Here is a 26,778-nt window from a genome sequence, read left to right on the forward strand (position 1 = left end):
TCTTTCTTTTGTAATTTTTTTTTTTTTTTTTTTGAAATCAACCTCTGTTTCACACAGCATTTGGAATTTCATAGGAACTTCATTAGTCACTCAGTGTATCCTGGTCCCAAATATCACCTGCATCTCGACAAATGTTCCACCCACTGAGTAGTCATCGCTGCCACCACCACCACCACCATCATCATCAAGAAGTCACTGCCTAATTAAGATAAACCTGCTGGGATCAAAGGTGCATTGATGCTGGAGAAGGAGGGCTGGAGACCATCACCAGAGGGAGACTCTTCTTGCTGGGACAGCAAACCCTGGGGAGGGCGATAGAGGAGCCCAGGCTACTTCTCCTGGATCCCAGCTATCTTTCCTCTTTGACTCTCTCCCATTTTAAAGCCTTTCATATTCCTGGCCTCTCGTGGCTAGTTCCCCTGCCTCTCTACTCTGGCCCCAGTGTGTTCTTTAGTCCAAAATAAATGGTTTCTCCCCTCCAATCACTCGCTAGTCCCCCTCCCCCCTTAGTCCAGGCCCCAGGCTCCTTCCTTCTCTCTCCCCTCTTCCACCTGCATGCATTCCTCCCCTGCTGTGCTCAGCTGCAGAAATGCCAGATTCCTAACACCCAGCTCCATCAGTGCTGTCTCCCCTCCTTTCCCCTCTAACAAGGTGCTCTCAACCTTGGTCTCACGTGTGTCCCTGGTTCCTGCACTGCTCTGGGGGTGGGGGAGTCGGGCCTTCCTTCAGCCGCTCACAGGTCTGTATGACCTCCTTCAGCTTCTCCAGCTTCCTGGCCGACTGCCTCAGCTTCTCAGCCAACTCTGTCTTTGCCCCCTCGTGTAAGTGCACTGACTCTTTTACCAGGAAGCCCACAGCCACTAGAAGAGAGATTCCTGCAAAGCCTCTGGCAATGATCCAGGCCTTTTTGATCATTGCCAGAGCCATGCCTTTGAAAACTTCGTTCACCTTCATGCTGATTTGGACAGAGACTTGCCCAGTGCTCGTGAAGCTTTTAGCCTGGGCTGCTAACTGAGAGTTGTCTTTCACCAGCTTCGCAGCATGGACAGCTTTCCTGAACCCTTTCATGGATTTGTAGACTTTTGCTGTAGGAAAAGCCATCCCAAGTGCACACAGACATCGAGCTCCCACAGATACCCTTTCTTTGATGCTAGTTGACAACAGACCATTGGCTTCCGTTTCTGCTGATGACCTACTAAAGTGTTCCACGATGCTGGAGGACACAGTGGGCACAGCAGCTGCTGCTCCCAGCCCTAACCCAGTGGTCGAGAGCGCCCAACTGGCCCCTGCTGTCACGGGTGCCAGAACCAGGCCAACGGTGTTCAGAACACCAGACACAGTGCCGGTAGGGTTGGCCACCACCTTGAAGATGGTCCAGTCCCTGTGCGACTTGTCAACCCTGTCTGCAAGTGCGCAGAGCTTTCTTATGCTCTCTTCCAGCTCCTTTTTCACCTGAGGAAACTCCTTTAAAAACCTCTCCCTGTCTAGCAGGTCCTGTTGGAATCTCTCTTGGTCTTCCATAGCCAAGTCTGCCTTCAACTCATTCAGAAATTCACATGACGCCTCCACTTCTTCCCTGTAACAAGGAGCGTCAAGAGATTAAGAAAGACACTTTGCTTGTCTGTAAAATAAGCTCAATGGATCTATTCTGCATAAACCACAGAGATTTTATTATATATCACAAGGGAAGAATTTTACAAATGTAAGTTATTTTCAACATTAAACATATGTTTGTACCTCATGGATACTCCATTATTCAATCATGAAATAAACAAGCAAAAGCCATTTTAAGATAGTCTTAAGAGAGGTATTTGATGAAGATGCCTCAGAGGCAGGTCAATACAATCACTTCCAAAGGCTGGTAGGGTAGAAAGTCAGCAGAGAAACTAACAGAAGTGGGATTGGGGGAGAAAACTTTCATTCAAAGGCCTTAGTGTGTAGTGAGGAGTCAACCTGCTCTTTGCCCTTGGCAACTGGGAAGTGGTCCCTAAGCTCCTGGAATATTCTGGCTGGGCCTTTGGCCACTCAACAGTCTGACAAAGTTACTTATGATGGTGGCTTTGGGTCATGGAATATCTGCACTGACTTCCAGAGGAGTTGGACGCAAGGGCATTAGCCTGACCTCTGGGAGTAATCAGAGACAACAGGCCAGGGTATTAATAATTTGTTTTTAAATTTTTAGGTTGGAAATGATCACAGTAATAGACAAATAAGGCATCACGATAATAAATAAAAGATTGATGCCTGGTCCTATTCTCATTCAACATCACAAAAGGGTTTCTGTTGTTGTGCATTTAAAATTCTTTAACACCGAATTAACTTACTGGCAACTAACAAAAAGAAAGACTATGACACTATGAAGAGAGACACAAATTGAGCACTGCAGACATTGCACAAATAAGCAAAACACATAGTACACAAACCCAGAGCTTTCTAGAAATCTCATCCTATGACAATCCCCAATTTATTTGATGTTATATTTCAGGCGAAATGAACATTTTTAAAAAATGTCACAATTTGTTTTTAAACAGGGTGAGCACCCCTGGGGCAGTGCTCCGTGTGTCCTGTCACACACTGAATCCAGGGCAGTAACTCGTCCTGAGGAAAATGGAAGCTTCATGTGTGAAACCTGCCCAGACTCTGTCCTGGAGCTGAAGGGAACCTGAATTCTGCTCTGCAATAAACTGTAACTGGAGTCCTGACATCCTTCAGTGCCCAGCATCCCTGACCTCTCGGGGGTCACCAGCCTAACTCACACCTTACCTGGTGACAGCATCACATACCTGCACCTTAAGGCCCTGTGCAACTTTATGGAAACTCTAAAGATTCAAGAGACTTGAAGAAACACCCATCTGAATGGCTAAGCCTGAAGAGACCAGCACTTGGACAGCTGGTGGAGGAAGTATTTTCCTCTTCAGTGTGGATGCGTGAGGCTCCTCAGAATCCCTCAAATGACACACTATCACAGCCACTCACTGTGACCTTGGAGGGCTCACTGAGTCACCTGGCCTTCCCAATCTCAGGGCTGCTCCATGGAGACTTGAAGAGGGTCCCAGATGGAGGGAGAAGCCAAGTCCCATGCAGGGTGTGGAGGACATGGTCACCCAGGGCCCTCTAGCCCAGCTTGAGGGGATCCCATCAGGGAGGGAAGAAATGCCTCCCGTCCCCCTCAGGGGACCTCTGCCAGGGTCACAGCCCCTTCAGTTCTGTGTCTTTGGGGCCTCCTCTCCTCACTCTAGTCCTGACCCTGCTGCCCAAGCCTGCCTACTAGTCCTCCAGCCTGGACCCTCCAGTCCACCCTGACCCCTGGAGGAGGTCTGCCAGGAGGAAGCTAGCCTGAGGTGGGGTGCCAGAGTCCAACTCCTGCAACCAGGGATTCAACCTGAAGAGATGAACGGTGTTGGCAATGAGGCAGCCTCTCATTTTTCTATGGACTGCCTGTTTATTCCAAGTTTAAGATTCTCTTTTATACTTTTAAAAAACATTAGGCCAGAGGTTTGGCATTTTCAGTTCCCCCTCTCCCAGATTTATTATCTCCACAAATCATTGTTGCTCTTCAAACAGAGTTCCTGCTTCAGTGATTCTCTCAGAATCAGCCTTATCATCTATTATCTACCTCTTCTAATGTGTCCTATAGTTAACTTGTGATTACATTGTAACTCATGCTACATTCCTCGGTTTACTACTTATCTTCCTAAATCCTGTTTGCCCCTAACATCCTGAGCTCACTATCTCTTAAAAAGGCTTCTAGCTATAGTGTCTCTAAAAATTCCTAACTTCTATAAGCTATAGCAAAATATGCTAACTTTACAACATTCCTTAAATCTTTAACTTCTAAGTATTTTAATTATTTCTAAACCCTAAATTCAGTAAAGTCCTTTGCCATAAACATTCTCCTCACAAATAGGCTTCAGATATCAATCCTTCCCATGGCCTCAAGCTATGGCCTATGTGCTCATCCTGGAATACTCTTTTGTAAAAGTCCTTGAAGAAATGTCGATGATTAACTTTATGAATTATTTTCTGAGCAATGCTGCAGAAGGCTTTGTGCCTTCTCATGCTCCTCTCAAGAACAATAAGCACCTTAATATTCCTTTTCATCAACTCAGCCGAGGAGAGGAAAAGAGAAGTCAGAATTACAAGGCCTAACTCCTTCATCCCGGGATCCATGCCTGCGGAATGAGGAGAGGTGTCTGGGGACCGTGCCTCCATTTTGTCAGTAATGCTTAATGTGGCTCCCGACATCTCCCCCTTTTTTATTTTTTAGAGCATAGATATGAAACTCAGTAGATAGAGCAGAGACACTTTGGCTGAGTATTCTGAAAAGGCACGGGGCCATCACACAAATCAGAACTAACAGGCATAAGCACATGGCCGCATTAATCATTATTGTAGAAAAGGATCCATGGGAAAGATACCCCTCCAGATTTTCAAAGAGGGAATTAGAAAGCCATTGAGAGGAAAAGTCAGACTCTGCCTGCTTCATATTCTGAATATCCTGATGTAACTTAGAAATATCAATATTAAAACCTGAATGATTCCAGATGCCTAAAATATGATTTCTAATGTGTTCCCAAGAGTGCATGGACTCATTCACTTGTAGAGGGGTAACGTACATCCATTTAAATTCAGCATGGCACCTTAAAGACAATTTAATTTTTAAATGTGTAATTTCTTGCCCCATAAGCAGAACTGCTTCTTCTAAAGCATTGACCTTATTTTCTATTTTCTTATCTATAATTGCCTGCATAGTAAGAGCTACGGAGACATTTTTGGACAGCTGATCGACAAATGAGGCCGTATGCACTTCTTTTGGCAGGGCAACAGAAGGAAATGTAACTGATGCAGTTATGGCAATCAAGGCAGTTATTCGCCCAACCAGAGCTGCAATGAATCTCTTAGGTTGAGAAATTAAGCCATTAAGTTCATATAAAACTTTCAATGCATAATCATCAAACCATTGTCCCTCTAGTTTTACAGGAACTATCAAATATGGTGGTTGCTTTACAATCATCACAGCCTTATAATTATTATAATCATTCCCATCAACACAATTTGATATAAAACAATTCACACATATAACATTGTAAACAGGTTCTCCTTCAGAAACTTCCAAATCACTCTGATTTCTGGTCAACATAAAGGCATAGGGAGAATGTACGCAGGCCTGTGCAACATATCTTTGTTCATTTAAAGGTCTATGTAAAATCACAGGTGCCATGGCAGCCAATGCTTTCCATAACTCAGGCTGTGTGGAACCCGTTCCATCGAAGCTCACTAAAGGAGGAGCCCATGCATTAGCATGCCACCTAGTAATTACTATAGGCATAGGGAGAAATGAGTTATTCCATGTTGACCCTTAAGGTTCTACATAAATCAAGCCCCATCATTGATTCGAAAGATAGGGGCACCCCCATTCGGTCAGAAAATGTCTGGTGGCAGCAATGGGAATAGATAACTTTATGGTGTACATGCATTCTTTCCAACGAGGAAAGCCAGAAATTCTGCTTATGCTTTCCCAGGCCTGTAGTCCTTGTTCATCAGTCTCAAGTGGGGAGCGCACAGCTCGGATAGGCCTTTAAATGAGGGACTGCCTTTTTTAAAGCATCAAAATAGTCTTTCTTGCACCCCCGGCATCAGCAGCTGTAAAGACCAAAAGTCTCTCTTGCCATAGCTTCTCAGAGAATCAGTAAGCATGCCTTTCAAGGAAGTGCTAACGCATTCAGTCAAAACTGGAGCTACTTGTTGTAGAGAGGAAGGTGTGGCAAAGCAAATAGGTGGATAAATGGACACGCCTGAAAAATTGAAGAGAGTGCTGACCACTGTTTTAACATTATTAGGATAGATGGACGCTCCACCCAAAAGAAGAGTATCATTAACAAAAACAAGAATGGGCTCATTCATCCAATCAACAGGCTGGAAAGAAGGTGGATTAGGCAAATAGGCCCAATGAACTTTTTCTGCGCTGGAGGGCCTCGGCTGACAAGCCAACACAGCAAGCATAGCCACAAACATTACCATGGGGGCGGCCTCATATCTCCCCCTTTCTATTAATTCTTCAGCCCGCTGAGCGAGATGTTTTAGCTGGCCCCAAGTTGGTACCATGCTGGAGGTGGTTGTTTAAGTATGATGACGGCAACGAGGGGGGCAGAATACAGCTAAACTCAATCAGCATGTCTCTCCTGAAGCGCCAGGTGCCTGAAGCAATGTACTAGTGGTGAAGCCTCCGGTGAAGGGTCACTCGCCCTTTGGAGTTTCCTTGGCACCCTCAGGTCTGGACCCGACGAGCTTCTGGTCTCCCCATCTTTCTTCGGTCCCAGACTCCAGGACCCCAGGGATCTTAGTAACCTCAGGGGTCCAAACAGGAGAAGTGGAATCCTGTGGAAACACACAAGCATACCCTCTCCCACAAGTTAGCAGTATATCTGGCCCTTTCCACTCTCCTGTAAGGAGGTCTTTTCACTTAATCGGAGGCCGAGTCGTAGCCCCTTCAGGAGTCCAATGTCTCGTCATTGCAGTCTGCCCCATGTGTCCACATTTAAATGATTAATTACAAACAAAGCATGGTGTAAAACATGATGTGGAGAGGAATATTTAAGTTCTCCCTGTCTTAATTTAGCTACCTGACTTTTTAAAGTCTGGTGCCTCCTTTCCACTATGGCTTGGCCTTGGGGATTGTAAGGTATTCCTGTTGAATGCAGTATAGAAAATGGTTGACAAAATCTCTTAAAAGCAGCAGAAGTATAAGCTGGGGCATTATCTGTTTTTATCTGTTTGGGGAGTCCTATTTGGGAAAAGCATTGAAACAAGTGCTGAATTACATCTCGTTGCTTCACCTGATCTAGCAAAGGCTATAATAACATGAGAAAAGGTATCCACGGTAACATGCACAAAGGACAGGTTTCCAAAGGCCGGGGTATGAGTTATGTCCATTTGCCAGAGAACATTGGGCCTAAGGCCTTGGGGATTTACTCCTAATGGTGGAGATGGATTAGATGTTGGGCAATTTAGACATAAGTTAACTATTTGTCTAGCTGGTTTCCTAGGGATATGAAATTCACCTTAAACCAGCTGCATTTTGATGATGAATTTTGTGAGAATTTTTGGTCTTGTCAATCTTTTCATGTAAGTTTAAATCAATTACTTTAGTTAATGCATCTGTCAAAGCATTTCCTTCATGCAAAGAGCCAGGCAAGCCGGAATGGGCTCTAAGATGTCCCACAAAATATTTCTTATCTCTATATTTAATCTCCTTCTGTAAATCAGATAACAAGGAGAAGATAGTAGTTTTATTTTCTGGACTATTAGCAGTCTATATATGAGGAAACAACCCTACAATACATCAGGAGTCAGTCAGAAGATTGAAGGTGTGGTCTCTTAAATGTTGAAAAGCCCTAATAACTGCTCGTAACTCAGCCCTCTAGGCAGATGTCCCTTCGGTTACTTGAACATGGGATTTTCCATTAATAATTGTGACTGTTTACCACTAGAGGAACCATCTGTGAAAACTAAAATTGCCTCTTCCAGAGGTTGAATAGAAAATTTCTTCAGAAAAATATCTGTGTGTGTATGAGTGTGTGTGTGTGTGTGTGTTTGTTAATGCAAAAGAGGGCTTGAGGGCAAATGAAACAAAATTTGACCACTGAAATCTATCAGGGCAACTTGCCAATCATCACTATTTTGTAAAAGAAATTGCAGTTGATCTTTATTGAATGGAATCACTATATTTGTTACTTCTCTTCCAAAAAGTTCCACACTTCTTTTTCTATCTTTTATAATTAATTGTACCACCAAGCTGGGATAAGATAAAACTATTTTTCTTGGGGTCACTGGTAGATGGAGCCAATCAGCCTTCTTGCCACAACCATCCTGTAGGTGTATGCTCTGTGGTGAGAATAATTAAATTCCATCCTCTGGTAATATTAATCCTAATTAATGATCATTTAAAGCTTCATCCACTTTAACAAGAGCCGACTCTGCCTCACTAGTCAACTTTCTCTTAGAACTGGGATTAGGATCACTTTTTAAGCAATCAAACAAAGGCTTTAAATTTGCAGTAGTCAGTTTTAAATGTCAGCATATCCAATTAATATCCCCTAATAATTTTGGGGCTCCAAAATCACTGCAGATGGTGACTGCAGCCATGAAATTAAAAGACACTTACTCCTTGGAAGAAAAGTTATGACCAACCTAGATAGCATATTCAAAAGCAGAGACATTACTCTGCCAACGAAGGTCTGTCTAGTCGAGGCTATGGTTTTTCCAGTGGTCATGTATGGATGTGAGAGTTGGACTGTGAAGAAGGCTGAGCGCTGAAGAGTTGATGCTTTTGAACTGTGGTGTTGGAGAAGACTCTTGAGAGTCCCTTGGACTGCAAGGAGATCCAACCAGTCCATTCTGAAGGAGATTAGCCTTGGGATTTCTTTGGAAGAAATGATGCTAAAGCTGAAACTCCAGTAGTTTGGCCACCTCATGAGAAGAGCTGACTCATTGGAAAAGACTCTGATGCTGGGAGGGATTGGGGGCAGGAAGAGAAGGGGACGATAGAGGATGAGATGGCTGGATGGCATCACTGACTCAATGGGCGTGAGTCTGAGTGAACTCCAGGAGATGGTGATGGACAGGGAGGCCTGGTGTGCTGTGATTCATGGGGTCGCAAAGAGTCAGACACGACTGAGCGACTGAACAGAAGTGAACTGAATAATTTCTGGAAATCATTTAAAGTTAGTAAATGATCTCTCCACAGCTGCAAAGGGGCATGACTCACGGTATGGGTATTTAATACCCTCTCTAAATAAGAAAAAGGAGGATTTACTTGTATCTTATCTGGAGCTATCTTTAAACCCCAGCTTTCCAAGGCCTCAATCAATTCACATAAAATTTGTTGCAACAAGGCTCTGTCCTTATGAGCTGCCAAAATATCATCCATATAATGTATCAAATATAGATCTTTATACTTTCTTCTAACATTTTACACAGCTTGGTCTACAAATTTCTGAGACAAGATGGGGCTATTTTTCATTCCCTGAGGAAAACCTTCCAGTGAAACCTTCTATAGGGCTGTTTAAAATTAGTTGAAGGGAGACTGAAAGCAAACCGTTTACAATCCTGATCAGCCAGGGGAATGGTAAAGCAACAATCCTGTAGATCTATAACGATCACATTATACTGAAAAGGCACAGCCACTGGGGAAGGGAGGCCTGGCTGGAGGGCCCCCATGTCTTCCATAGTTGTGTTTATAGCTCTCAAATCTTGTAACAATCTCCATTTTCCTGATTTTTTTTTTCTTAATAACAAAAATAGGAGTATTCCAGGGGCTATTAGAAGGCTCTATATGGCCAGCTGCCAGTTGTTCCATAACTAAATCCTCAGCTGCCTGTAGCTTTTCAGCTGTTAAGGGCCATTGCTCCACCCATACCGGATCATCAGATTTCCAGGGAATAGGGTCAGCAGCAAGAGCAACAGCCTCTAGGATAAATTTGAATATCCCAGACTTTCTCTATTTTTGTTAGGAACCGCCTCTAATGGAGAAACAATTTTCTGCTGATCTTTACCAAGCCCCTTATCAGGATTATACTTCATTTGCAGCATTTGATTAGTAACCTTTTCATCTGGGCTATATAAAAGCATTCCCACCTGAGATAATATATCTCCCCCCCATAAAGAAAAAGGTAGTGAAGGAACCACATATGGACAAAAAGTGCCTTGTGTCCCCTTTTCATCTGACCATGTCAAAATTTGTGAGCTGTTAGCAACCGAGGGCACTGACCCTATTCCTACCAGGCCAGCACTGGTCAAGCGTGTCAGCCAGGACGAGGGCCAATCTTTTCCAGCAATGCAAGAGACGTCTGCTCCAGTATCTAAGAGCCCTGACATTTTATTTCCTTGAATTGAAAGATCTTTTAAAGGCCTAGAAGCTGTAATTTCCTGCACCCAAAAAGCTAGATCATTAGATCCAAGTCCTCTGGGGCCCCTAGCTTGAGAAGTCAAGGTTTTTCCTGTCTGATAATCAGGTAAAAGCAAAAGCTGTGCTATTCTTTGACCTTTATTAATTTTCAGAGTTTTAGTAGGCAGTGAGATCAAAACTTTAATTTCCCCAGTATAATCAGAATCTACTACACCAGGCACCACCGAAATTCCTTGAAAAGAAAGCGAGCTATGCCCCAGCACAAGTCCTACAATGCCCTCAGGCAGGGGACCAGACACCTCCGTTGGAATCAGAGTAACTAGTACGTCAGGGGTTAATATTGTTGCGGTGGTGGAACTGAGATCCAGTCCTGTGCTACCTGGGGTTGCTCTGAGGAGTTCTGCAATGCAGAGGCTGCCCCTATTGTTGTCTGGGGCCGGGGCTGCCCTTGCCCCCCCCCCTTTCCCTGAAACTGGGAAAAATTACCTCCCTGTACTTGGGGGGGGTGAGCATAGTCCCATCCTTATGAAAGTTAGATCTGCAGTCTTTTGCCCAGTGATACCCTTTCTGGCATCAAGGGCAAAGACCCTTTGGGGGGGTTGGTATTAGTCTGTATTGGCACGGCTTGTTGTCCCTGCTTGGCAGGACATTGCTGGCAAAAATGCCCCATTTGGCCACAAGAGAAACATTTTTTATTTGTAGAATCCTTTCCATTATGATTAATCTTTCTTTCTTTTTTTTTTTTTTAGCCTGAGTGAGGCCCCCCTGAGGGGGTTTTCTCCAAGGAGCAGGCTCTGTATATTGTCCTAGCATCTGCTTTAAAAGCTCCTTTGTTTCATTAAAAAAACTGTTTATTTTTCTCAGTCTTAGGCAATGCTCTGGGAGGGTATGGAGGCAAAGTGGGGAACTCCTGGGCCCTGGGAGGCTCAAGCGGAGGTGGCCAGTGGTTGCCTTAAATCAGAAAGTGGTGGATACGTTTTTAAAGGTTTGTGTAGAGGGGAAGGGGGCTTGCCAGGGTGCCCAGCCACAGCGTCCTGTAAGCCCTCTCCTTCCTGGGGAGGTAGAGCACAATCTCCCTCCTTTTATTTGTCAATGGCAGAAAATATGATCTGTGCAGAAGGTGGAGACCCACCACCATACACCACTATAGCCACCCCCATAAGCTATCTAACAGCGTCATGACGGGGGTCCAGAACATTTCTAATCATATTCCACAAAGCAAAAGCATCTACAGGAACCCTTTCTGGCCCATGCAAAGTATAAAACAAACGTAGAAATTTAGACAGTCTTCCTGTGCTTACTTTAACGCCTCTATGGGCTAACATATGAAGTAATATTTCAATAACATTTGTCTATTCTTAGATGCAGAGAAACCCATTCTTCTAGAGAATATTCTTATTGATTCTATACCCTCTTCACCCTGCCTAAACTGCAGAGGGGTGCTGGCCACCGACAGGTACAATCCTAACTGTCCCACATTACAATCTCAGATTACTTACTCTTCAGTGTCCTCTGTTCTGGGCACCACTTGCTGGAGTCCAACTCCAGCAACCAGGGATTCAGCGTGAAGAGGTGAACGGTGTCAGTGAGAGAAATGAGGCAGTCCAAAAGAAAAATGAGAGGCTGCCTCATTTCTCTCGCTGACACCATTCACCTCTTCAGGTTGAATCCCTGGTTGCTGGAGTTGGACTCCGGCAGTGGGGGGACATGGGTAACATTCCTGATGTACCCGTATAGGTTATCTGGACAAACCAGCCTCAGTCACAAAATTCTCCTGGGTTTTGACTTCAGTGAGCAGGTTTTGCAGTTCTTTGTTGCTTACTCTCTTCTAGATATACTCAAAGTGAAGTGAAGTCGCTCAGTCGTGTCCGACTCTTTGCGACCCCGTGGACTGTAGCCCACCAGGCTCCTCTGTCCATGGGGTTCTCCAGGCAAGAATACTGGAGTGGGTTGCCATTTCCTTCTCCAAGGGATCTTCCCAATCCAGGAATCGAACCCACGTCTCCCACATTGCAGGCAGACGCTTTAACCTCTGAGCCACCAGCAAAGCCCAGATATATTCAATGATATCCTCAAAAAAGCTTTCACCCTAGGTGGATAAAAGACTAAGACGAGAAGAAATTATGGTGTAATGTAATGGTAAATGGTACTGAGGATGAAGTGGTTAAAGTTAACGTTCCTGAGCAGCAGTCATCTGGGGGTACTGTTGACGGATTCACCTGGGGTTATGGGTGGACTGTGTGCAATCGCCCCAATCATATGTTGAAACCATGGCCTCACCCCACCTCAATGAGTCTATTTGAAGATAGAGCCTTTAAGGTGGAAACTACAGTGAAATGAGGTCATAAGTGTGGGGCCCTAATCCGAGAAGATTTGTGTTCTTATTTGAAGAGGAAGAGATACCAGCTCACTCTCTCTCTATCCTGAAGCATGAAGCGTTGTTATTTTTTTCCCCCTGTTTTCGTAAGAGTGAAAGGAATTCAGGTCTCATATGGAGGGAACCCAGAGCACTAAATCTGTGTATTTATTGATTGGGGTGTGGGTGGGTGCAGGAAATAATAGAGCACTTGGGTATCTGCAGGGGTGTTTGAGATCAGTAGAGCCAGTACCTGCCTGAGGTATCAGACCTGGTAAGCACACGCTTATATATGAGGCCCATGGGCGGGTGTGGCGACACAGCATGGAGGGAGAGGTGATTCTGGGGGAGGGGGAGTTTTCCACCTGGATCTAACAGTCTGGGTAGAGGGGACAGCACCACACTCGGCAGGACCTACTGTGTGGCCCAGGCCACAGACCACATTACATTTCATCCTCATAACAATATAGGGAAATATTCTTCTCATTTTACAGGTGAGATCAGGTAACTGTGCTCCAGTCACACAAGGGGGAGGCGACAAGGCCAGACTGGGGTTCAATTCAGGGTCTGCTGATCCTTACAGAGCAGCTGGGCAGGCGGCAGGGCGAGAGTTGGAGGAAACAGCCTCTGTGGTGATGCCCCAGGGTTTGGGAGCAGGAGGAGGCTTGGACCAAAAGAGAGAGCAGGAGAAGCTTCAGGGATACTATAGGACCGCCTCTCCCTGCTCTGTCTGGCCTTCGGGACTCACTCTGCTGTCCCCTCTGTCCGTGGGCTGTTCTGGCCCACTTCTGAGTCATGAGCTGGGATCTGGGTGACCAGGAGGGAGAAACCGAGCACCTTGGCTGGATGCTTATCCCACACCACACCCCACTCCCCGCACCAGCACCCACCACTGAGCTCTGCAGCAAGGCCAAGGCTGGGCGAGGAGCCTGGAGTCAGGGTCTGTCCTGCTGCAGTGTGAGCAGGCTTTTCCAGATACAGGAAATGCAGGACCTGGGGGTATAGTGGAGAAGGGCTTGGAAAGGGGACATTTTGAGGTCAGCAAAGGGGAAGTAATGAGTTATACTTGCAGACAAAGACAGAACCTCAGCCCTGAAAGAATCTTACATCTGGGTGTCTCGGCTCATGTGCACTTCCACCAAAGGTCGCAGTGGGCATTGGGGTTCAGGCAGCTTTACCTTAGATAAACAGAGAAAAAGCTTTTTTTAAAAAAATTTTTTTATGTTTAACAGGTAATGTAAAGTCAAGAGTGGGTTTAGCAGCCTTAGGAGACAGAGGAGCTAAGCAGCAGAGGCTGAGCAGGGTGCCAACATAGGCAGGAGAGCTGGCTGGGACTACACGTGGTTTGGAAGCAGGGCTGTGACAGAACAAGTCTCTTATCACCGATTATCACTGACAGGGAGATGGGGCCTAGCCCAGCTCATCACTCATCTGAGTGTAAACACTTGGTAGATATTCTGTGCAAGCAACACAACTTGCTGAGAAGCAGCTTTAGTGGAAATACTGACCTCCGCAACTTAGCACAACACTGTTCAGCTAGGTTTAAGCCCCAGGAACAAGCCAACAGGAGGTTGTGTGCAGCTGGTGTGAAGGCAGCTCTGTGAATTACAAGGTACCTTTGAGACATGGGAGCAGCAGCTTAAAAGCACCCAGTGCCAGGGCTGCAGAGAAACTAGAAACCACACCAGAGGCCCTGCGGGGAGGGACTCAGGTCCTGGGTGGTGGGCACGTGCATGCAGCACAGACCCCTGCCCGTCTCTCCCCACGTGGGACAGGACAGCAGGTGGCGACAGACAGCCGCTTGACCTGGGCTCCAGGAAGGCAGGTACACTGCCCCGGACCCAGGACAGCTGTGCTACAGAAACACCACGTGCTTGCTCCACTTCCTTCTGGGACAGGACACCCTGTGTCCTCCGGACCAACCAGCCTTACCTGGATGCAGGAAAGAGGCTGGAAGGACACAGAGGCCCCACCCCAGACAGTCCTTCCCAGGCAGGGGCTATGGCCACGTTCCTGATACCACCTCCTCTCAGAGGTGCAGTGAGGATCCGATGAGGACCCAGGTGACAGTGCTCTCACAGCGATGGCCCAGCCCAGGCTCCACAAGAGTGAATTTCCCTGCAGGAAAGAGGAACAGGGAGTGGGATCCCAGCGAAGACTGGTATCAGGGGAGCAATATTCCTGGTGGCCGGGTCCCTACTGCACCTCCCTGTTGCCTGCACGTACGTAACATACATGTAGAGTACTGAGAAAGGAGCCCACGGAGCAGGAGAAGCACTGGCATCGCGCTGGGGCCCTTCACCCCTGGCATCCCTGCAGATGCAGCAGGTGGAGGGGATTCGAGTTTGTCTCCACTGGGGAAGTGAGGGGTGCACTTCCTGTCGTGTGTGGGCTGCTTGGACCCAGAGCAGGGTGAGGAGAGTCATGTCTGTTGGTCTGAGACGAGGGCACGTGTGCATCCAGGAAGCACTCCATCTGGAGCCTCTTGACCTGAGACTTTACCCCCAGGGGTCAGGGTCCCTGTTACCCATTCATCTTCCTCATCCTTCAGCCTGACCCACTGGTCCAAAAATATACTCCCTGGACCCAAGCTATTCTGTGTCCTGAGAATTTGACACTGGGATTCCTGGTGCCTGGACCTAAGCCCCCTCCTGGCAGGGGCCTCAGGGGACGGACCATGAGCTCCTGCAGGGGGACCTGTCCTGCTTCCTGTACTTCCTGAACTGTGCGAGTTTGGGGGTTTCTTTCCTTTCTCTGACCTGCCCTGCTTCCCCCAGCACCCTCTTCTGTGCTCACTTAGTCAGACTCAGTTTCTGTTGCTCAGAACCACAGGGATCTCACCTGACACAGGGCTCACTGTGGAATTGCATCAACCACACACTGAGCTCAGTGGGGTCCAGCTCTAAGGGCTCAGGGAGACGTGGGGGTGGACACTGAATGGTTCTGTATCCAGTGCCTGAAACCCTGCCCAGGAGTCTGTGCACGATGGGAATTCTCCAGGAAATGATAAAGAAATGAACTCCTATTTCTGAAGGTCAGGCAGGCGACGGGCATGACTGCTGATGGTTCAATCCCTGAGTTGATCCTGCTCCAGATCCCCTGGAGAAGGAAATGGCAACCCACTCCAGTATTCTTGCCTGGAAAATCCCATGGATGGGAGAGGCTGGCAGGCTACAGTCCATATGGTCGCAAAGAATCAGACGTGACTGAGCGACTTTACTTTGCTCTTTTTTTTTTTTTTTTTTTTGCTGAAATCTTCAGGAAGGAATGGAAGGGCCAGTTGAAGCCTCAGGGTAACACTGGCTGAGAAGGAGTCAGAGTCAGAGGCACTGAGGAAAGTCTTCCGAGGGTGGTTTGGACAAAAGTGGGGAGAAGGCTCTGTAGCATGTGGGGACGGACTGAGATGTCCTGGGATCATTTCCAGGTCCCGGGTCTCTGGCTTCCTGCCCTGGGCTCCAGGCGTGGGATCCTGTTTGGTGCTCACACGCTCCACATGTGGAAACACAGAGAGTCGGTGCCCTGTGGAGCAGGCCCGTGGGGCTGAGAGCAACACCCAGTTACTCCCCTTTCCTCCCTGGAGAGGAGGAGCCTGAGGCATCCCGTGAAGGCTCCTCAGAAGGTCCAGGCAGGTGCAATCCCAGATGGGTGACCAGGTCGGAACATGGCCTTGGATGGACTTTCCCTCCATCCCTGCTCCCATCCCCCAGCCCCTCAGTCCTGCCCCTAGGGATGGAGTGAGCCTGGCCTCCAGCTCTGCCTTCAGGAGACCCTAGGCTCTTGCACACTGCTTTGGTCTGCAGTTAAGGTTTGGCATCTGAGCTCAGAGTCATGGGCAGCCAGAGAAAAGCTGGAGGTGGGTACTGCAAAGGTCAATGTACTTAAGGGTCATTCTAGCCCTGTGTGGGGAATAGATGAGTGGGGCAGGGCAGTGCCCCAAGGTAAACACAGGAGGGCGGTTCTGGAAGCTCCTGCAGGAGTCCTGGTGAAATGTGGAGGCAGCCTGGGTGAGGCGAGTGCTGTCTCTCTCTCCCCTCTGTTTACGGCTGACCACCCCCCCCCCCACAACACCGGCACACAAGCCCTGTACTCTCAGTCACCCTTGGGTGCCCTGTGTCCATCCTGGTTCCCGGGGCTGGAGGAGGAGCATCCCCGAGCTCAGCCCAAGTCAGATGACTCGGGTATCCCCGGGCATCCCACGGGGCCTTTCCGGACCCAGGGTCTGAGGGAAACGATTGGATGGGAGCCCAGCGGGCAGGCAGGAGGAGCCGTGGAGGACGTGCGCCCTGAGACCCTGGGAGACAGGCTCCCGGGGAAGGAGGGCAGGCATCTGGAGCCCAGGTGAGCCCCTCAGTCAATGCAAGGAAGCCTCAGTGAATCAGCTCATATTTATTGAACCAGAGTCTAGAGGACACAAGGTGGAAAGACCAGAGCAACCTGAAATATCTTATCCAGCCTCACCCCCAGCTGAAGAAGAAACCGAGAGTCTGAGAGTCATCTCTGTTGGCCCAGGCTGTTTCATCTCCTGACACACCGAAAAGTTCCTTCACCTGTTTCTGCCTCCTTGTTTCTCCTTCTTTCTTTTTTAAAGTCAACCTCTCTTCCTGCTCCACACTTGGCCTCTCATGGAAACTCCACTGGTCCCTCAGTGCTCTCTGGGCCCAAAGAGCTCCTGGCACCTTGTCGTGCGCTCCGCCCACGGTGTTGTCACACCACTGCTGCCACCAACATATCACCACCATTGTCTTCAAGAAGCCACCGCCTGAAGCTCTGCATAGACAATTCTTCATGAAGACGCACAGCTGCCCAACAGGTACATGGAAACATACTCAACATCACTGATTATTAGAGAAAAGCAAACCAACTACTATAAGTCATCTCCCCTACAGCAATCACAGGGGCCGCCACCCACATCTACAGCGCTCTGAGGCTGCGGAGAAGGGGAACCCTCTACACTGTTGGTGGGAATGTAAACTGGTGCAGCCATGATGCAAGACCATATGGAGGTTTCTTCAACAACTAAAAATAGAGTTACCATATGATTTAGCAATCCCACTTCTGGGCATATATCTAGAAAAAATTAAAGCTCTAGTTTGAAAAGATACATGTGCCCTGATGTTCATAGCAGTACCATTCATAACGGCCAAGACACGATATTAACTGAAATGTCTGTTGACAGATTAATGAATAAAGCAAATGTGGCATATGTATACATACCATGGAATCCTACGCAGCCATAAAGAAGAATGAAATACTATTATCTGTAACAATATGAATGGATCTAGAGATTACTATAGTGAGTGAAGTAAGTCAGACAAAGACAAATCTGTGATGTTAACTTATATGTAGAATCCAGAAAATAATACAAATGAACTTACAGAATAGAAACAGACTCGTAGACATAGAAAATGAACTTTTTACCAAAGTTTTGGGGGGATAGTTAAATTAAGAGATGAGATTAACAGATATGTACCACATAAACAAGGGCCTGTCTACTGTAGTAGCATAGGACCAGTATTCAATATTTTGTAATAAACTATAATGGAAATGAATAAAAAAGAATGTAGACATACACATGCTCAGATGCTCTGTCATGTCTGACTCTTTGCACCCCATGGACTGTAGCATGCCAGGCTCCACTGTCTAAGGGATTTCCCAGACAAGAATATTGGAGTGGGGTATCATTTCCTCCTCCAGGGAATCACCCTATCCAGGAATCAAACCTGTGTCTCTTGCTTTGCAGACACATTCTTTACCACTAGCGCCACCTGGGAAGCCCAGATAAATACATAGATACCTGTATAACTGAAGCACTTTGGTGTATACCTGAAATTAACAGAATATTGTAAATCAATTATCCTTCAATAAAACAAACAAACAAGAGTCACTGCCTAAGTAAGATACATCAGCAAGGGCCAAAGGTGAGTTGATGTTGGAGAAGAGGTCTAGAGACCAGCACCAGGGGAAGACTCTTCTTGCTGGGACATCAGAGCCTGTGGAGGGCGAGAGAGGAGCCCCTGCTACTTCTGGATCCCAACAACCCTAACTGACTTTCTCCCACTTTCAACCCATTTGAACACCTGGCCTCTCACTGCTAGTTTGCCCACCTGTCCCTTTATTTCACCTCCAGTGTCATCTTTAGTCCAAAGTAAGTGGTTTCTGATGGGAGGGGAGTTTGGGGGAGGATGGATTCGTGTATATGAATGGCTGAGTCCCTTTGCTGTTCACCGGAAACTATCACAACATTGTTAATCGGCTATACTCCAATACAAAATAAAAAGTTCTTAGTATGAAAAAACAGTGGTTTCCCCCCGCCTCTCATTCTCTGGTTGCCCCCTCCTCCCTTAATCCAGGCTCCAGGCCCCTTCCTTCTCTCTCCTCATCTATCACCTACATCCATCCCTTCGCTGCTGTGCTCAACCAGAGAAATGCCAAATTCCTAACACCCAGCTTCATTAATGTGGTCTCCCTCTCCTTCCCTCTAACAAGGTACCTTTGCACTTTAGCCCCTCACGTGTCCTGGACCCCGCACTGCTCTGGAGGTGGCTAAATCAGGTCCTCCTGCAGACTCTCATAGATCTGGGTGAGCTCCTCCAGTTTCCTCTCCATCTCCCAGGCCCGCTGCCTCAAGCTGTCAGCTGCTACTGTCTTGGCACCATCGTGCAGGTGCTTCGACTCCTTCACCAGGAAGCCCACATCCACCAGGAGGAAGAGCCCTGCAGTGGCCAAGCCCGCGATCCGGGCTCCTTTGGCAATTGTTGAAGCTGCGGCTTTGAAACCTGCCTCTATCTGCTGGATGGCTGGGCCTGAGATTCTCCCAGGGCTCATGTAGAGGTTTGCATTGACTGCAGAGCCAGGGTTGGCTCTGCCTGTCTCCAGGGCATGGATGTGCATTTCAATGCATTGTTCAGCTTCTGTGACTTTCTCTGTTGTGTAAACAAAGTGGGGCTTCCTCTTGAGTACCTCTAGGAGAACCTTCCATTTCTTGACGACAGTTGACATCATGCGACTGGCTTCGGTTTCTGCTGATGACCTCTGCACATGTTCGATGATACTGGTGGACACACTGGTCACAGCAGCTGCTGCTCCCAGCCCTATCCCAGTGCCCAAGAGCACCACACTGGCACCCATTGTCACGGGAGCCAGAGCCAGGCCAACGATGGTCAGAATACCAGACACAGCACCGGTGGTGTGGGCCATCACGTTGGAGATGGTACATCCCTTATGGACCTTCTCAACCTTGTCTGCGAGCTCGTGGAACTTGCCTATGAACTCCTCCAGCTGCCGTTTCACCCGAGGAAACTTATTCAGAAACCTCCTCCTGTCCAGCTGCTCTTTGGGGAGGCTTTCTTGGTCCTCCTCACCCAAGGCTCTTTCCAATTCATTCAGATATGTGTGTAGTTCATCCACATCTTCCCTGTAATGATGAAGATCAAGGGATTAGAAAGGTAGTTTGTTTGTCTGTAAAACTGGCTCCATAATATCTATTCTGCATAAATACAGATATGTTACTATAAATCATTAGAAAATAATTTTATCAATGTAAAATTTTATCTTTCAACCTTAAACACGTTTCATACTTTGTAGATGCTCCATCTTGAAATAGCTAAACTTGGAATGGTAAACGAGGTCACCTTAGGATACTGGCAACTTAAGAGAGGTATTTGAGAGAATTCCCAGGTGGTACAGAGGTTTAAACTCTGCACTCCCACTGCCGGCCTTGACTCAGTCTCTGGTTGGGGAATGAGGATCCCACAGGCCACATGGCTCAGCCAAAGTAAAGGTATGTGGTAAAGACGTCTCACAGGTGGGTCAACACCATCAGTTTTGAAAGAGTTTTTGGAGTGGGAACTCCAGAGATAAACAAAGACATGTAGGACTGGAGGAGAAAACCTTCATTCAAGGGCTTCAGTGTGTAGTGAGAACTCTCCCTGTTCTTTGCCCTTGGCTACTGGGAAGTGGTCCCTAAGCCCCAAAGATTCAGGCTGATAGGAGTGTCCTTGCCTGCCTGGGACTTTGGCCACTGGTCAGTCTGACAAGGTGACAAGTGACCCAAGGTCTCTGGGTCTCATGGTATCAGTTCTGCCATCTGATAGAGCTGGACACTAGGGCACGAGTCTGACTTCCAGGAGGGGCTGCAGATGACAGGTCAGGGTAATTTGGCTTTTAAGCAAGGTGAGTGTCCCTGATGGGCAGTACTCCATGCATCTTGTCACACACCGAATCCAGTTCACTAACGTGTCCTGAGGACAATGGAAGCTTCGTATGTGAAACCTGTCCAGACTCTGCCTTGTGGCTGGGGGGGACTTTTATCCTTCCCTGTAGTAATCTGTAGCTGGGATCATGAAGCTTTCAGTGAGTCCTATCTATTCTATACAGAATTCTTGAACCTGAGAGTTGCTTTGAGGATCCCCTAAATTTGCATTGAAGTCAAAGTAAGGGCAGTCCTGGGCACTGTGCCCCTACACTTTGCAGACTGGCTGTCTCTATGACTTAGAATTTTTTAAACCCCAAAAGTCAGAGCTAGAAGGCACCTTATAATCATTTGGTCTGCCATCTGCTGTCTTCTAAGCATTGAGCCCTTGACTTTCTCAGCAGAAGGTCACTGGGTCCACCCACTGCCCCAGTTGACAGGGAAGAGGGAGATGTGCTCTGAGCCCTGGTTTCCCTAGGACTCTCCAGCTCACCTCACTGACTCCTGACCCGTCACCCTGCACCCTCAACTGCTCAGGGGTCACCAAACTAACTCACAATGTTCCTGGTGACAACTTCACCTGCCTGCACCCGAAGACCGTGTGTACCTGTGGGATCTCTAAAGATTCAAGGGACTTGAGGAAACACCCATCTGAACAGCTGAGCCTGAGGAGACCGGCCCTTGCACAGCTGGTGGAGGAAGCATTTTCCTCTTGGGTGGGGAGGTGTGAGGCTCCTCAGAATCCCTCAAATGTCACACAACCACAGCCACTCATTGTGAGCCTGGAGGGCTCCCTGAGCCATATGGCCTTCCCACTGTCAGGGGGACTTCACGTAGATTAGAAGAGGATCCCAGATGGAGTGAGAAGCCAGGTCCCAGGCAGGGTGTACAGACACAGTCACCCAGGGCCCTCTAGTCCAGCATGAGGGGAGCCCATCAGGGAGGGAAGAAATGTCCCCCCTCCCACTCAGGGGACCTCTGCTAGGGTCACAGTCCCTTCAGTTCTGTGTCCTTAGGGCCCACTCTCCTCACTCTAGTCCTGGTCCTGCTGCCCAAGCCTGCCTACTCGCCCTCCAACCTGGACTCTCTGCTCCACCCTGACCCCTGGGTCTGACCCTGGTACAGGCCTCCCTGGTCCTTTGGACGAGATGATTGCACTTGGTTCCCCACCTCTGACCCTGCAGTTCACTCTGAGGCCATCACCACAATCCATCAGACTGAATTGCTATTCCCATTGGACACAGGACAGATCTGAGATTCAAAGTCTTAAGCCCACAGGCCCAGGAGTTGGGCAGGGCTAGATCCAGGATCCCACCAGCTCCTCCAGTTCCCCTCTAGCCTCTCTGCCTTATGGGCCAGCAGGACCCTGCTGGGTTGGTACAGCTCCTAACATGGGTAGAAAGACTGTAGGCAGGCCCAGGACACAAATGGTGGTGTCAGGATTCTCTAATTTGTCTCAAGGGAAAGTCTGCTTGGTTTCCTCACCAGAAAGAAGACCCTTGACCCCTGTCTCTTCCCAACAAGTTTTTTAAATGTTACTATTGACTGAGTACTTATTCTGTGTCAGTCATTATGGGAAGCACTTTAAATGCATGAGCTCAATGTCCTCCAATAAAAATGAAAAGATGAAGAAACTAAAGCAGGGAGCAGTTCAGTAACTTGTCCAAGGTCACATAACCTGCCGCTTCCTTGTAGGTTTCATCTCTTCTCAACACACAATCATTCACTGTCAGCAATTGACATGGAGGAAACATTCTTGATGGGATCTTGAGAAGGAACATCCTTGACCCCAATGATAGGGTCCTGCCAGGAGGAAGCTAGCCTGGTGCTGGGGGACATGGGTGACCTTCCCGGTGCACCTGTGCAGGTTACCTGGACAAACTGGCCTCAGCCTCAATTCTTTCCAGAAATTCATTCAGCAGGAGTAGCAGTTCCTCTCTGCTCAGTATGTCCCAGAGACATTCAGCGACATCCTCAAAAAAGATCTCAATATCTAGATGAAAGAAAAGGGAATAAGATTAGAAGAATTTGTGGTGGGACATAAATGTTATTGAGTATAAGGTAGGTAAAATTCATCTTGCTGAACAGCAGTCACCTGGGGTGCTCTTGTTGAGGTCACCTAGGGTTATGGATGGACTGTCCCACCTCCCCAATTTGTATTGAAGAGTTAACCCCCTGGTGACCTTTCTGAAGATAGGGCTTGTAAGGAGGTTAGGTGAAATGAGGTCCTAGGTGGGATTCCCAGTAAATTGAGGCCATAGGTGGGATTCCCAGGGACTTCTAGTGGTAAAGAACCTGCCCGCCAATGCAGGAGATGTAAGAGAGGCAGGTTTGATCCCTGAGTCAGGAAGATCCCTTGAAGGAGGACATGGCAAGCCACTCCAATATCCTTGTTTGGAAATTCCACAATTAGAGGAGGCTGGCAGGCTGCAGTCCATGCAGCTGCAAAGAGTTGGACATGACTGAGCAACTGAACACACACACACAAAGAGAAGAAAGAGCAAGTGTGATTTGTTAGTTACCACTTCCAGAATAGACTGGCAGCACCCTATAAATGAATGCTTTCATGTTTGGGCAGTGAAACAATTGAATACTCACATTAAATGGGATAAAGAATGTAATGACTACAAATAGCCTCAGATCACTACAGGGTAAGATTACTCCTCAATGACTTATCAAAATCCCTGTGTGATTTCAGAGATCTGGAAGTCATGGAATTGTAGGTAAGATATTGGTGGCCAGGCTATATATATGTGTGTAGGGGCTGGGACTTGATATCAAATGTGTTTCTTGGTAAATCCACACAAAGAGGCATTATCCTTATTTCACAGAAGAGGCAAGTGAAACTCAGACAGGAGAATGGACAGCCCAAGACCACAGAGCCGAAAGCGGTGAGGTTGAATCCAAGGTCAAGTGTCAGACATTTCTTGGACAGGACTTTGAATCCTCCTTACATTTAAAACTCCTGTGATTTGTTCATTCTACTCTATAGCACACAATGGGGATTCTTTGCAACTCATTTTTGGTGGTGAGCATGCAGTAGTGTATAGAAGTATAAATATAATGTGGTACACACGAAACTTAGAAAACATTACAAACTCATGTTACCTCAGTTTAAAAAAGACTTTAGGACCACTCGCCATTGAGTGAAACTACCATGTGAGAGGATTCCTGCTTCTGACCACAGACTCTAGGATGGGCAGGGAGGGGATCAACCAGGTGGAGGAGGGGTGGAGCCAGATGTGATCCTCATCACCCTTCCCCTCCAGGTGGGAGGCAGCAAAGGCCAGACTGGGGTTCAGGGCAGGGTCCACTGACCCTTGCAGAGAAGCTGGGCTGCTGGCTGGGAAGAGCCAGAGGAAACAGCTTCTGTGGTGATGCCCCAGGGTCTGGGAGCGGGAGGAGGCTTGGGCCAAGGGAGAGAGCAGGAGACGCGCCAGTGATGCTGGAGGGCCTCCTCTCCAGGCCTGCCTGGCCTTGGGGACTCCCATCTGTGGTCCGTGCTCTGCGTGTGCTCTCCCGGCCTCCGTCTTGAGTCACTTGCTGGGTGGTGGGAGAGGTGGGAAGTCAGCACCTTGGTTATGGCTCCCTGAGGAGAGGGTCGGGAAGGAGGCTGTGAGCAGACCCCAGGGTGAGGGAATCTCCTGGTCTCCCTTGGAAGTTCAAGGATGCTTATCCATCCTCTTCATGGTTCTTGATTTGTCTGTAATTTAACTCAGCCTGAAAACACCTCCCTCAATTCTGGGTCGCAAGTAAGAACCTTCCAGAGAAGAGAGAGGTGACTACCTGAGCAGTGTCCGAAGTTTTCTGAGCTCATGGTGGCAGCAGGGGCTCTCAGCGATCTCCCTTCAGCTCCTTGTCTGCATCAGACTGAAGGAGGTGTGACCTCACCCTTGGGGAGAGAAGAGACTGTGAGCTCCACTGTGAGGGAGCAGCGGCTGCAGGGAGCAGTGAGGGACAAGTTCTCTGGTGGTTTCCTGTGGGATGGCCACCAGTGCCTCCAGGAACTAGCCCAGTGTGGCTCTCTATCTCCTGGGCTATGCTGGTTGTTAGTTAAGAAAAGTCACTCACCTCCTACAGCTCCTTCCAAGCCAAGTCAGAGTCCTGCTCTCCTGTTGGGGCAGAAAGAGAAGGTATCAGACAGGAGACAGCCATCTGCGAAGTTATAGGAACAGTAAAACCAGAGACAGAAGAACAGGTAGGAGGTGATACTCTGGAATAAAGTGAGGTTGGGACACCTGTCATTTGAATTGGTAATGACTAATATTAATGATAACATTGATCCAGCGTCCTTGACATGCAGGCTCCTGAAACTCACTCAGACTTGGCAGAGTCCAAATTGTCACGCTGGTGCCAGAGTCTGGACTAGAACCTGGGTCTTTCTGATCCAGATCACATGTGTGTGATGACTATGCTCTCTTCCCTATAATATACAAAAATATTGATTTGTGGATATATGTTAACTGGTAAATGACTCTTCCTTCCACACTGATGTCTTGCTCCCTATCAAGTCTCTCCTTGATAAAGTTCCTGGTGATACGGCTCCCATAGCCCAGGTCCTTCTTGCTTCTGCAAGAGCCTTTTTTCGCCACAAGGGCCTGGAGTCCCACCAACCCTGTCCCGATTCCTGTATCCCTGCTCTGAGTGGCTGAGACCCCTGCAGCTGTTCTGTCCTCCTTGCTTTCCCCTCCTGAATATTGGACTTGATGTAGTTTCTAATCCTTTATGTAAATAATAGTGCAAAGAATATTCTGCTTGTATAAACCTTCACCTACATCTGAGACTGTATCCTTAAGCTATATCTAGAAGGAGAGTTAAGATCAGATGGCATCAACACCTAAAAAATTTCCATACCTAGAGCCACCATGCTATGCAAAAAAATTGTAGCAATTTATGTTCACACTTATAATATCTGAGGGTGTCCATCCTTTCAGATAAACCCATTCCCAGTGGTCTTCCTTTAAAAATTAAAAAACAACCAGATCTTTATGATTAAATCATTTATTTTGGTTCTGCATGTGGTTATCTTGCCATGGGAGATGAGGAAGGAGAGCAAGTGTTGATGATGTGGAGCTACTATTTTTAAGAAAGCAAAAGAGCATCTGTCAGCTCCTCCTCCTGAGACCTGACTGAAGTGATGGTGAAAGTATATATGAGTATAACACCATCTGCTGATGAGAGTGCTGGTTTCTGTAGTGTAGTGGTTATCACGTTCACCTAACATGCAACATGTCCCCGGTTCAGAGTCGAGGGGAAACAGCTTCACGTGGGATTCCCTTGTGGCTCAGTTGGTAAAGAATCCACCTGGCATTCAGGAGACGTGGGTTCGATCCCCAGGTTGGGAAGATCCCCTGGAGAAGGGAACGGCTACCCGCTGCAGTATTCTGGCCTGGAGAATTCCATGGACTGTGTCATCCAAGGGATCACAAAGAGTCGGACATGACTGAGCAACTTCCACTTTCACTGAGAAGAGCAACTGGTGTTTGTGATTGTTGCTCTGCATTGGTATCGGCTCTGAAACTTTACCAATGGTACCTCATATGTTATTCCATTAGCTTTTGAGGTGTGTGCCATTGTATCCTCATTTACAAATAAGGAAGCTGACACATAGAGGTTACCTGACTTACCTAAGGTCAGAAGTCTTGCCCTTGGTATACTGGTTGCACCCGACTCACTGGGTCAAGAACCCATGGCCTGCGTCTCCTCCCTCTGCTGCTAATAAAAGCAAGCATGGGAGCAACAGGAGACCAGAGTCTTTCACGAATGTCTGAAGACTCACTGGGTGGAGAAGTGATAGCTGAGTGAGGAGGAGCGCAGTAGAGGGAGAGGAACAGGAAGGGTGTTCACAGGAGAGAAGGCCGGTCTGCTGGGCAGAGCCCCAGAGAGGGAGCAAGATGAGAGGGAGGCCGAGGGGAGAGCAGGGGACAAGCCCACCACCCCCACACCCCATCCCATGTTCACAGCAGCCTTCCCCCTTCACCAGGCTTTTAGAAAGTTACTTGAAAATGAGATGCAGGGGGAAAAAATTAGATTACATGTTTGTTTAATTATGGAGGAAGGTAAAGGATACCCACGAGAGAGATAGACGTGGGATCCAGGAATCAGGACCATCAACCCCGTGGGAAGGGAATCCAAGGATCCCAGCTGGGCGCACAGCAGACCTAGAGAGAAACCAGTCCAGAATGGGATAAGAAGTCCAGAGTCTGTGGGACGGGGACTCGGTATCACATGAAGCACTGTTGGAAAGAAATGGAGGAAATGTTGGAGATAAACAGTGAAAGGGGTGAAAATGAAGCCAGTTAGAAACATCAGGAAAAACTAAAG

The 26,778-nt window shown here is 47.7% G+C and overlaps 2 protein-coding genes across 8 annotated transcripts in view; both read right to left on the reverse strand.

Moving 5' to 3' along the window:
* Positions 1 to 17,002, reverse strand: LOC120858016 (apolipoprotein L2-like). Its single transcript, XM_040233914.1, has 2 exons — positions 16,722 to 17,002; positions 1 to 1,576 (listed from the first exon to the last, which is right to left on the reverse strand). Exons 1-2 carry the CDS (start codon positions 17,000 to 17,002, stop codon positions 670 to 672), a joined length of 1,188 nt encoding a protein of 395 aa, XP_040089848.1. The 3' UTR covers positions 1 to 669.
* LOC120858578 (apolipoprotein L3-like) overlaps positions 16,630 to 26,778 on the reverse strand; it is a 17,041-nt gene continuing 6,892 nt past the window's right edge. For 2 of the 7 annotated variants that reach the window (XM_040234722.1, XM_040234723.1), the window contains exons 3-6: positions 24,526 to 26,615; positions 24,241 to 24,346; positions 22,327 to 22,447; positions 16,630 to 19,677 (exon numbers count right to left, since the gene is read on the reverse strand). In XM_040234722.1, the coding sequence (XP_040090656.1) occupies positions 18,807 to 19,677; positions 22,327 to 22,447; positions 24,241 to 24,271 (1,023 nt within the window). In that variant the 5' untranslated portion in view covers positions 24,272 to 24,346; positions 24,526 to 26,615 and the 3' untranslated portion in view covers positions 16,630 to 18,806. Of the gene's footprint in view, positions 19,678 to 22,326; positions 22,448 to 24,240; positions 26,616 to 26,778 lie in introns of all 7 variants that reach the window. The other 5 variants (XM_040234727.1, XM_040234725.1, XM_040234724.1 and 2 more) reach the window with 4 other exon arrangements.

This window comes from Oryx dammah, unplaced genomic scaffold (genome assembly GCF_014754425.2).
Source record: "Oryx dammah isolate SB20612 unplaced genomic scaffold, SCBI_Odam_1.1 HiC_scaffold_29, whole genome shotgun sequence".
Classification (NCBI taxonomy): domain Eukaryota; kingdom Metazoa; phylum Chordata; class Mammalia; order Artiodactyla; family Bovidae; genus Oryx; species Oryx dammah.